Source organism: Lissotriton helveticus, chromosome 7 (genome assembly GCF_964261635.1).
Source record: "Lissotriton helveticus chromosome 7, aLisHel1.1, whole genome shotgun sequence".
NCBI lineage: Eukaryota > Metazoa > Chordata > Amphibia > Caudata > Salamandridae > Lissotriton > Lissotriton helveticus.
This window is the reverse complement of record NC_136068.1, coordinates 349,630,745-349,643,347: the sequence shown is the minus strand read 5'-3', so window position 1 is coordinate 349,643,347 and position 12,603 is coordinate 349,630,745. Positions and strand designations below refer to the sequence as shown.

Genomic DNA, 12,603 nt, shown 5'->3' with positions numbered 1-12,603 from the left:
ATCTACCTGGGCAGCAGAAGGAAACCGTGCTCTCTGGTGCCGCTCAGGCGGATTTTACAAGGCTGAACACGCTCCCAGCGCTAAGAATCAGCGCAATGTGCTGAATTCTGCAAAAAGTAGGTTTTTTTTGTAAATCTGCAGAATACAGCCTACTCAAAGTCCATATGTGGAGAATTATCCATCCGACTGGCACCTTAAAAATTATTCATACCAGTTTCTCAACTATTGTGGGATATACTCGTGGTCTTCATTGTGGGATATACTCGTGGTCCTCATAATAATTGTTAAGAGTTGGCAAAGTCAGTGTTTAAAAGATTTGGCCAAGTTCGGATCCTACCCGGTGGTCAGAGCAAAGTGTCAGAATAGGAAGTATTGGCACACTGCTGGTTGGCAGTCTGAGCCAGGAATGGCCTTGGTCGAGGTGGACTTTGCCTAGAGTTGGATAGCACAATGGGCAGCAAATCCTCCTCTGGCATTGATGTGAACGGAAAAGGCGCAGGCAGGTGGCACCGGAACCGAAGTCTGCAACAGAGCCTTTGATTAAATCCATGTAGGTGTAGAGGGCACAGACTGCGCTGAGGGCAGATCCACCAGTGTAAATCTAGCTGGAGGCCATTGCAGACCAGGAGTGAAGCCAGGAGGTATGTTGACAACCTTGTGCCCTCTATAGAGTCCAAGAGTGGCGAGAAGGGGACGATTCTTGCTTGAACTTCTTATGTTTTTTTCCATCAACTTACCCAAAACTTCAACCACAAAGATAATTTGCCAAGGGAACTACTTTGTGAAAGGGACCTTCAATTTGACCGGTAGCAGTGCAGAGTCTTATGGTTGGCGAAATAAAGTCATGCCTTGTGGTCCTGTATGGTCCTCTGTTTCATCTGAGCACAGTAATCACAGCTCCTGCAGTCATTCAGTCCACAAGCACCACAGACTTACTTGTGAGGGTCCATCACAAACATCTCTTTTCAAAAGTCTCTACATACCCTATAGATTTAGGTGGGGACATATTCTTTAGCACAATGGCTAATTTGTATGACAAAAAGTGGATATTGAAGCCCAAGGTAAAGCTCCAGATTAGTGTTTGAAGGCACGGAAAGATGCTGACGGCTGCACCTATGGGTGGTGCAGATATGCAGTTCTGTTTGTCAGTTCAGGATCGGAACTGCATTGGTGTGGAGCTGCACAGTACCACCTACCAGCCCGTAGAGTAACTCTTTAAAGTTTTCCGAGCCAATTACATGCCTGGTGGAATATTCACAAGGTGAGAATCTGTTAGACTTATCCATCAGAAATACTTTCATTCAAGCAGCCATAGAAATAGTTTCTAAAAGATGTGCAACGTTTTTCTGTGCAGTCAGGACTTTTCTAGCTGTATTTGTTTGTTTTGCAATTAGTTTCAACTTCCCCCAGTAAAATCTGGTTCAAAATTAATTCTATATTCATTGTAGAGGATGCACATTAAGCACAAACTTCTTCTAACCCACTCCAAATCCACAGCACTTTGTATAAGGAACAACAAATACATAGGGTTCTAACAGGACAAGAAAAGGCACAACACACCAAACATATCGTTAAGTTGTAGGAATTTATTTTAAATAACCTACAATTGATTAAAAGGGGGTTCATGATAAAAATAGAAGATACCTGTTGAAGAAAGATGCCGGGAACTGCCCTTGCACACACATACACACTTGGCTAACAAGGCTTCTAAAAAAAATTAAAATGGCAATAGCAAAAAACAAGTTTCACATTAAAATCCTGCCTCTGTAATTTTTTGTACACAATTACAAACAAAAAAGAAAATATAAATAAAATAACCTAAAAATTGATTTCTGTTTTTTGGACCAGTGCTCTTGTCTTAAAATTGATCTGTGAACTATTTTTATAACATACAATTTTCAAGTAAACGACCAGATTTTCTTTTTTTAAAAGGACTCCATTAAGGTGAAACATGCCACTGGTATACACCATAGGCTCACAAAGATGCAGAGGAACATTGTTTCAGTCTCTGATTTTTCATTTTCTGTTTAAATGGTTCACAATCTCCCTCCCACACAGACATCCCTCCATTTGCTATAACAAAGCGTTCTTTAAGACAAACGTTTTAAATACTTAAAAATAATTAAAAAGGAAATAAAAATTCACATTTGAAAGGAACACCAGATTCATCATCTCATCATGCTTTGCCATCAGCAAGACTCAGGATAGTTTTGATGTCCCCTCCCTCCAAGATGATGCAAAAAAAAAAATATAAAGTTCCCAATACCCCTTTTTGTAAAGGCTAGTCACTTTAGCCTGGAGGCCACTGCAACCATTGGCCTACAATGGTTGAGTGCCATCAACAAAGAGGGGGGAAGGTGAACAACTGGGAAGGGGTGGGGGCTGAAGGTGGGGGGAGGGGAAGAGGAACTCCTTTTTCTATTAAAATATAGAAATTATTGCAAAACCCCGACTGTAATAATGTACCATTAGAATTGGTCATTAATACAGACGTTCAAGACCCATGGTCATTGCAATAAAACAGATTAAAATTAACCTGGCCGAAGATGGACATGTCCCCTGAATCCTCCTCAATGTGAAACAAAAGCAAAAAAACAAAATGCATCTAATTTAATATCTTAATATTTGTGTTTCTCTTTTTAATAAGTTGTCCATAGGACAACTGTTTCAAGGCTTTTGGAAAAGTTTTTTTCTCTCATTTGTCCGGTTATTAGTACTTGAAGATGTTGGTTCAAATGTTTTTTTGGAAAAAAAACTTTAATCACCTCTCCTTACTCTTCCTCCTCCCCTCCCATAAAAGAAAAGGTTAGGACAAGTAAGGCTCACAGTTCAAGCTGTCTAATATCAGGCTAAGCCTTTCGCAGTAAAATCCAGCCCATTTAAAAATATGTTAAAATTCATAGTCTTCTTCTGCCATATCTATGGCCCACGCAAATTTTTCTCGCTGTGTTTTGTTATAGATCTTCTCTATAGGGATACCGTACTTCTTACACCTAAAGAGAGGGGAAAAACAACAAGATAGTGTGAGTTTTAAAAACTCTGCTACATTTTTATACAAACCCTTTCACAATGTTAACTCACAAGAACCCAGATTACAACAATTAGAATAGCAGCAGTCATTTGTTTAATTTCTTAGAAAGGGCTGCAACCTATGTGATTGCAGACCACAAAACCATCAAATAGTTCCTACTTGTACAGCCAGCTAAAGCTTTGCAAAGATCTTTTGGTTGGGTAAATTGCACATGAGGATACACAAGCCTTCTCTCTGCTTCAAGGTCGAATGGTGATCAAGGGATCAGTGTTAAGGTGGGTTTCCATTTCTTTTTGCCCAATCAATCACAAATTATGAAGAATTAAGGTTATACCTGAGGGACCTGTCATAGTAATATGTGGGGTATCCAGTTCTATACCAGCACCAACATGCATCAATTTATATATGGAACTGCTGCAGGATGTGAGTTTGAGGGAGGTCGAAATCCACCAATATTCCAATGACCCCATTAAAAACCTCACTACTTGATATCTTCACCCAGATCTGTGCTTTTAAACATGTAAAGCTAGATGAGTCATTCAATCTTCATAAAAACGAATTATATATAATTTTCTCCCAAACACAAAAAAGCTTCAACCCAAAACTGAAAGCAGAGTGATATTACTGAATTCTCGCTGTTTGTAATCAACGAGAAGCTTGCTTACGCATCATTCTTGAACTCTCGTTATCTACGATCCCTTTCATATACAAAATAAGGACAGAGGCAGACTTACAATAAGGGGCTTTTAAAAAGAATACAATAATTTCGATCTTCTCTTGAGATCTTATAATCTGCCACTCAGGCATTTATCTAGTCATAACTGGACCCAAGTAATACTGCTCTAGCCTATTCAAGCAGTTCAACTACACAGTTAAAGTTCTTCTTGTGACCACCTCACCCAGATTCTCAATCTACACTGGTTCCCCATCTGATTTAATAATAGAGTTAAACTGGGGTGCTTACTTATAAATAATTTTATCACACCTTATCTTCCATTACAATTTCCCACTCTACCTTTACAACCTCCTCCTCATGCTACCAGGTGCTACAAGAGGCCCAAAAGGAGTAAGGAATAGGTTTTCTACCCTGTAAACATCTGTTTGTGGCATGTACTGCTGTAGATTCACATGCTCTGCATACTTGTGCCACATATTGTGGGTCTTGGATGTGTGCAATGTGTTTTTCTTCTAAGAAGGTTTCAGTCACAAGTAATAGCGACTCCTTATGACTGGTTATGCGCATAGACATCCGCTCCATTATTAGACTGTTTCCGCACAGAGGGTGAGGATGAAGATGGAGAAGGAGCATAAGAAAAGAAACAATAGATTACCAAGCAAAAGAGAAAAGAACACCAGCAACAAACAGAGGATTCTGGAGAGATGGTTGAGTGCATGAAAATCTACAGCACATGCCAAGAACAGATGCTTACAGGGTAACAATGCCAATCATGGCATATTTAGCTTTAGATACACATGCTCTGCATAGGTTGTAAAGCATGTCTCCCAAAAGCAGTGGCTAGCTGAAGGTTGTTGCAGAGTAAGCACAGCTTAAGCCAACCAGTGCTTGTTGGCGTGCTATAACGCCCATACAATAGTGTGTGGTGAACATGTGTGGAGTGGACCAAGTAGCTGCCTTACATAAGTCCGCTATAGGGATGTTGCCAAGGAAGGCAATAGATTCTCTCTTCTTGCGAGTAGAAAGTGGTCTGGGTAGGGAAAGCAGTTGTCTTTTGGCGATAGCGTAGCAAGTTTGAAAACACTTGACAAGCCTTGCGGCTATGCCCCCATTTGATAGAACGCCACAGTTGTGTGGCTTGGTGAAAGCAACCGTTGTTTTTTTGAAAGGGCTTGATTCTATTTATGTAATGGACACTTTTGAAATCTAGAGAATGGAAGGCCCTCTCTGCCAAAGAGTGACTGCAGAAAGAAGGCCAGCAGCTCAATGGTTTGATTGATTGAGGGAGACTAAATGTGGGAGAAACTATGGGTTGGTCCAGGGAACCCTGTCATTATGAATCCGGAAGAAGGGCTCTTGAAAAGAAAAAGCTTGACGTTCACTAACACCTTAAAAATGTGATGGCAACTAGAACAACCTTACATGATAGGAATTGTTGTGAGCAATTCACGCTTTTACTCTACTGCGACTGTACTTCAGTCTTTTATTCATCGATCCCGCATCTATCAAGTCTGTCTTTGAGTTGCAATATTGGCACATGCTTAGCTATGATCTTGCTAATACTACCATACCCGTCTCTACCGCCGATGGGCTGTCATACCTTGAGACTACCTCAAGTTCTCCCTCCTTTTACCCCCAGCAAGCAGAGAGAAACTTGCCTATTTACTGCTGTATATAGGTCTGAACCGGTGCATTTAATTAGAGTTTCTAGGTAAAACTGTGTGTCTGTGTTAGGCACAACTTTTCTAGTCCGCTTTGTTGGGTAAGTTGGCAAGAGGTGTTTAAAAACTTCTGAATAAAAATAGTTAAACCTTAAAGAACCTCTGGAGAAGCAGACCACATCAATACTGTATCACAATAGTTGTGGCCAACGTTTTACCTTATTTTATCGGACTTCTATCTGCCTCATTACCGAAGGGCTTATCCGTATATGTGGGAATCTCTTCTGTCATCCTAAAGTCTTGCTTAAGCCTTCAAATTAAGGATTAAATATGCCAGGCTTCTGGAGTTTTCAAAGAGGAAATTCGCCCTCAAGCCCAAACCCTGCCCCCACAAGCAGAGGTGTACGTTTCTGGGACAAGACAATCTGGACCTACCAGTAGTTTGAGGATTTCAGATTTATTTGAAATCCTAGGCTTTAAGGTACTCCAGTGCTTGTAGTGACACTCTAAGTGCAGTCTCCAGAGTTATCAAAGTAAATTCAATATCTGCCAGTAGACAACCCTTATAGCGTTCACTCTTCAAAACCAAACACAATCAATCGGGCTGGCTCTTAAACACCTTTTCAGCATAGAGCTGCAATTTTTTTTTAATCATGTGCGCTACCATCCTCAAAATGCTTTGAACGTGCTGAATCGGTAACTGGATTCCTTACTATAGAGAAACATTGTCAGGACCCATTCAAGTGAAATTGTAGGACTTTCCTGAGAAACGTAACTTCCATATTCATAAGTGCAACTAGCACTTATGATTTCAACTCAAAGGGACCCATCCCAGGTTTATGGATCCCTTTGAATTTGTGGAGTCATTATCTTGCAAAAAGAAATGTCATGCTGTGGTATGAATCTGCTCATTAATGTTTTGGAAATGGGTATACGACTTCATTGGGACATGGGTTTTACTAAACTTTTAACTGAATTGCAATTGTCATTGCCTCTTCAACGATTGCTTCAGTTAGCCCCTAGGACTAACAATTCTGTTAACCTAGATTTTTAAATCTGTTAAATGTTCCTCACTGAAGTCCCTCTGGTCTGGTCTGTTATTGCAGAGTTCCTACATCAGGGTGATTAGGGGAAGCAGATTGTCCGCCTCCCTATCAATGTTGTGGGGAGCGTTTTGTAGGCTTTGGACGGTGTCAGAATTGGAACCTTAGAGAGTGTTAGTAATACTGGCATCGAGGAGGAGGCAGATTATCTAGTTAAACGAACACTGACTGAGCGGCTAGATAAGCTCATAGATTGATACTAGTTTTGAGCGGGTCAACATTGGTTCAGGATCAGATACAGATGTCTGGATTGGATGCAGCACGAGTGGCAGGCGCAGCCGCATGAAGGGACTGGCGTGGAGCCAGGGTTGGAAGCTTTGGTATGGGCCTAGAAGCAGGTCCTAAGAGGACAGATGTTGCCAGAGAGGGCAGGCTAATAGTGTGCCTGATGGCCCCTGGCGCTCCTTTGGGTTCAAAGGCAAGCCAGAGGAAGCCGGTCAGCCTCATTGAAGTTTGCAGTTTTCTGTGCATTTAGCCACAGCCCGGGGAATATGAGGCACTCCGGCACCAACTGTGGCACCTGATCAGATTAAAAGACAATAGTCGAGGAACCCTTTAAGTGCTACTCTTGTGACGTCTTTCCTGATTTAGTGGGGCAGGGTAGGGTTAAGACCTGATTTACTTTCGTGCACGCCAGAGAGGGGGGAAGAGTACAGGACTTTGTGTGGGATTGGACCTGTGACTGGGAGCGAGCGAGCTGTTGCAAACACACACTTAAGATAGACGATATGGGGTTTCGGCTTCCCTTCATGGGTCCCTAACAGAAATGTGCTTCCTGCAGTCACAGCAGAACTTTAATCCTGTCTTCTTCAGGGGATTTAGGGCATCAAAATGTTTGGTAGTCTGAGAACAGACAGGTTGGGAGTGGAGCTCCAGATCCACGGAGGGCATGGAAAGAAAGTAACTTGTTGTGTGCAGTGGTGGTGCCGGCTTGTGGCCTCACACCCTCACTTTTGAGGATGTAAGAAATTGCTGTGGAGCCACACTGAGCCAGTAGTAAGCACGCTGGGAGAATTTTTCAGACCCAGCATGATGCTTAGGGTTATTTTAATGGTGAGGAATCTGTAGCTAGATTAATTAATCAGAATATGAATACATAATAGAATGAAAAAACTGTATTTTTCAAAAGACCAATAAAATCTATTGAAATAAGACTAGTATAGCCAACATTCCAATAGCGTGAATGACTTAAAAACAAATTAAACTTAATTTAATTCATCTTCAATAGTTTAATAACTTAGTTTACTCAACCTCTGCGGAGATGTGAAATTTCACACTTTGCTATTGTGATACTTGATATAAACACCTAAGATTTTGAAAAGGCAAATTGCGGGGTACATCCCTGGCAGTTGCAGTGTTCATGGGTTATTTCCACTAAGAACAAAAGTTACTTACTTACCTGTAAACTGTGGTTCTCCAGTATTGGTGTCTTTCATAGATTCACATGCTTGAATAATTCCCAGTCGTCAAAGTGGGAGTCCCACGGCACATAAAAGAGTATATATATATATATATATATATATATATATATATATATATATATATATATATATATATATATATATATATATATATATATATATATATATATATATATATATATATATATATATATATATATCCCAACAACTTGGCTCGTTTTGGTCGCCCCCTGGCGATTCTCACATCGGTGCAGAATTCCTCGGCAGAGCCCCGCCGAATTTAATCGTCCACACCTCCTCTTCAGGAATGAAAACGCACTCGTAGGAACTCTTTCCAGATTCTTTATTAATCCATAGTTCTCAGCATACATTTTTTTAATATACCAACGCGTTTCGCCGCCTACTGTCGGCTTGCTCATCGTGAGGAGGTGTGGACGATATATATATATATAGAACATTTAAAGAGTACCGAAATTAACGTGCAAAGACACTCATGCTCAAGCCTCTGATGAAGTGACCCATCACGAAACGAGTCAGGCTAAGCTGGACATTTATTTTGTGGAGTTTCGTTTTCAGTCCGAGCAGCAACCTCCTATTAAAGTGTTGGCGAATACTTACCTGTGTTGCGGCTTTTTCTACAGCAGGCAAAACTGTGTGTTTGTATTGAGAGCGGCCCCGCCTGAGCCGCGGAAAAAGCCCGGATGCTGCGAAGCATTTCCTGATCGACGCCAGTTTTTTGGATCACAGGTGCCACAATATTGGAGGAACAAGAGTGTAAGCGAGGGCCAGAGACGGACATCACAGCCCACAAGGGTAATACTTGTACCGATATTGAAGTCTGCACACGTTAGCTCACTGGAGTAAGAGATGGTACTGCAACATCCAGCATGCCACAGCAGTGGCCGAACCCACATGGGCGGTGTTGAGAACATTTAAAGAGTACCGAAATTAACGTGCAAAGACACTCATGCTCAAGCCTCTGATGAAGTGACCCATCACGAAACGCGTCAGGCTAAGCTGGACATTTATTTTGTGGAGTTTCGTTTTCAGTCCGAGCAGCAACCTCCTATTAAAGTCTTGGCGAATACTTACCTGTGTTGCGGCTTTTTCTACAGCAGGCAAAACTGTGATAGAGATATATATATAGATATATAGATATATAGATAGATAGATATATAAATTTAAAAGTACCAAATAACATAGGCCCATATAAGCCTAAAGGGAGAATTCACTTTAGTAACATATCCATGTCATTATAATGGTCCACATTCCAATCAGGCTGCAGCACCCTCTAGAACCTTCTCCTCAGAAGCTCAAGCCCTCAGATTTTCGTAGCACCAAAGTGACCAAGAGTGCATGAAGAGAAGAGAGCCTCTGAGGGGAGGAAGGGTGGGTCGCATGTGAATCTATGAAAGACACCAATACTGGAGAACCACAGTTTAGTTACAGGTAAGTAACTTTTGTTCCCCAGTATTAGGGTGTCTTTCATAGATTCACATGCTTGAATAAGAATAGAAAGCAGTACGCCAACACGAGTCATAAAAGGCAATAAGAACAAATGCAAGCAAACAAATGCATATATGAACATTGCATATATATGAAACAACCTTTTATGACAGGAGGCAGGAAGCACCTTCATCTGAAGAGATTTCGTAGCACCGCTTGACCCACAGCAGTGTCTGCAGCGTCAGCTGTCTCCAGACAGTAGTGCCTCGTGAACGTGTGCCTGCTGGACCACGTTGCCGCACTGCAGATCAGATGTAGAGGAACTCCAGCAAATAGGGCGGGAGAGGATGCAACTGCCCTTGTCGAGCGTGCTCGCACCGGAGCAGAAAGAGGCTTGCCAGTCCGTTGATGGCAGAAGGAGATGGCAGAAGAAATCCATTGAGTAATGGATTGTTTAGTGGCCGGATGTCCCTTGCGCATCTGTCCATAGGCCACAAAGAGCTGGCCTGAGTTACGAAAGGCAGCAGTGCGTTGGATGTAGAATTTGAGGCAGCGATTCAAGTGCAAAGAATGAAGAGAGCGCTCCGGGTCTGGGAAAAAAAAGTCTTGAGAATGACATGTTCATTAAGGTGGAAGTCAGAAGGAACCTTAGGAATAAATTTAGGATTCGTACGAAGTGTAACAGCGTCCCTTGAGAATTAAAGAAAAGGAGGCTGAATGGTGAAAGCCTGGATGTCGCTCACTCGCCTGGAGGATGCAAGTGCGAGAAGGAGGGAAACTTTCCAAGTAAGGAATTTTAATTCTGCTGAATGAATAGGTTCGAAAGGAGGTTTGAGGAGCTGTGATAAGACCAGATTGATTCAAACGCCAAGCACGTGGTGGACGCCGAGTAGGTGGAAACATCCGGAATAGGCCCTTAAAGAACTGACGAATGATCCAAGAGGAGTACAGGGATGTGGAACCATCATGGCGAAAGCGGGAAATCGCGGCCAGGAAGACTTTAAGAGTGGAATGCGAAAGTCCCGACTTTGCCAAAAAGAAAAAAAGGCAGGAGTTGCTCAGGTGTGGCGAGATGAGGATCGACCTTCTCCTTGCAGCACCAAACACAAAACCGTTTCCATTTCAGTTTATAGGTTTTGACTGTGGAAGGAGTGCGTGCATGAGCAAGCACCTCTCTGCACTCTGGAGCAATATTCAGATGTGCAAACTCATTGTGCTCAGGTTCCAAGCGTGAAGCTGGAGAGACGCTGGATCTGGGTGGCAAATCTGGCCCTGGCTCATGGTGAGAAGATGAGGCAGGGGACGAAGAAGAATCGGATAGCACTGAGAAAACAGAAGATCCGTGAACCACGGGCGACGCGGCCACCTGGGCGCAATCAAGAGGCCGTGACACGGTTGAAGTCTCATCTTGTGCAGTAGGCGTGTTATCAGAGGGATTGGCGGAAAAGAGTAAACGAATTTGTTCGACCCGTTGATCGAAAACGCATTCCCGCTTGATCCGTTGTGGGGTTGCAGACTTGCGAAGCGTAGGCATTTGGGGTTGAGTGGAGTCGCAAACAGATCCAGCTCCGGCTGGCCCCACAAGTGAAACACATACTCCAGTCTCGGTTGATGGAGTTCCCACTCGTGATTGTCCGTAGCCGATCTGCTGAGAGTCTGCAAGGGCGTTGGAGGCACCCGGTACGTGAACTGCTGTTAGCTGGACTCTATGGCGAATTGCCCATTCCCAGATCTGTTGTGCCTGTCTGGATAGCAGAAGAGTTCTCGTACCCCCTTGCTTGTTGAGGTAGTGCATACTAGTGGTGTTGTCCGTACGCACCAACAGTGACTCCCCTTCCACCAGTAGCCGGAAAGATTTTAGCACAGAAAAAGGGGGAGGTGATTGAGTGTCAATTGCCCAAGGTGTGACAATATGTAAAATTTAACAATCTTGTTGACAGGTCAAAGGATAAGATTATTGTCAATCCACAATAACCAAATTGGGTAATGCAAACAAAACCACATTCAGAAAAACACAGATTATATCCTGAGCTTAGATAAGCACATCGATGAACAAATTCCAGGAGTTGTGTAATCTTCATATCTTCTTTTATTAGAGATGTTCTACTTCAAACAACCACACTAGCCGTCGCCAACATGTGTTTCGTCTTGGTATGTATAACCATAGACTTCTTCAGGGCTATAGCTAGGAAACGTTAAAATGTCACACGATACTCTCCATCAGTCATGAGAGCAATAGGATAAAACGTAATTCTTCGTGCGGACGGATCACGATCTACTTTTCAACTAGCACCCACTTTTGTATATCGGGGACCTGATACAGAGAACTTGAAAACTTAAGATAAATACTGATTGAAGAACGCACAAAGAATTAAATTTATCATATTGCTCTCATGACTGATGGAGAATATTGTGTGACATTTTAACGTTTCCTAGCTATAGCCCTGAAGAAGTCTATGGTTATACATACCAAGACGAAACACGTGTTGGCGACGGCTAGTGTGGTTGTTTGAAGTAGAACATCTCTAAAAGAAGATATGAAGATTACACAACTCCTGGAATTTGTTCATTGATGTGCTTATCTAAGCTCAGGATATAATCTCAGTTTTTCGGAAATATTTTAGGGCGAGAAAGATATCCAAAAGTTCCAGGCGATTTATGTGCCATTTGCATTGATCTGCCGTCCATTTGCCTATGATAGACAACCCTTCGAGGTGTGCACTCCAACCCTCTAAGGAAGCGTCCGTGGTAAGAGTTAGCGTGGGGTCTGTGTCCTGGAACGGCCGCCCAATTGCAGTGTTTGGAAGGTGAGCCATCCATTCCAATGCACCCTGAATGCGGGGGGGGGGGGGGGGGGGGGGGGTCAGGCAGACTTTGTCGTTGAACGACCCTGAGACTTGCCGCCATTTTTTGTCCAACTCCAAGTGTAGCCTGCAATTGGGGATCAGTTGTATGCAGGACGATGCCATGCCCAGAAAAGATTTTAACATTCGGACAGAAGCGGACCTTCTTGAGCGTAGAAGAGCCACCATTCTTGATAATGCGATCTTGGAGCTCCTGCGAAACAAACACCTTTGCCAGATGAGAGTCTATTAATGCCCCATGAAAGATCCTTTGTTGTGCTGGACGAACATGCAATTTCTCCTGGTTGACGGAAAGACCCAAGGCTTGAAAGACGGATAGGTAAGTCGGAGTGTGTAGTCTTGCTGCAAGAAAGGTTTGGGCCTTTATCAAGCAGTCGTCTAAATATGGGTAGAACTGTATG

The 12,603-nt window shown here is 42.7% G+C and overlaps 1 protein-coding gene across 1 annotated transcript in view; it reads right to left on the bottom strand.

The window, feature by feature from the left end:
- Positions 1–1,566: 1,566 nt before the first annotated feature.
- The window catches only part of TOP1 (DNA topoisomerase I), a 289,068-nt gene continuing 278,031 nt past the window's right edge, over positions 1,567–12,603 (bottom strand). The window contains exon 21 of the mRNA XM_078652157.1: positions 1,567–2,993. Within this exon, the coding sequence (XP_078508283.1) occupies positions 2,891–2,993 (103 nt within the window). The 3' untranslated portion in view covers positions 1,567–2,890. The remainder of the gene's footprint in view (positions 2,994–12,603) is intronic.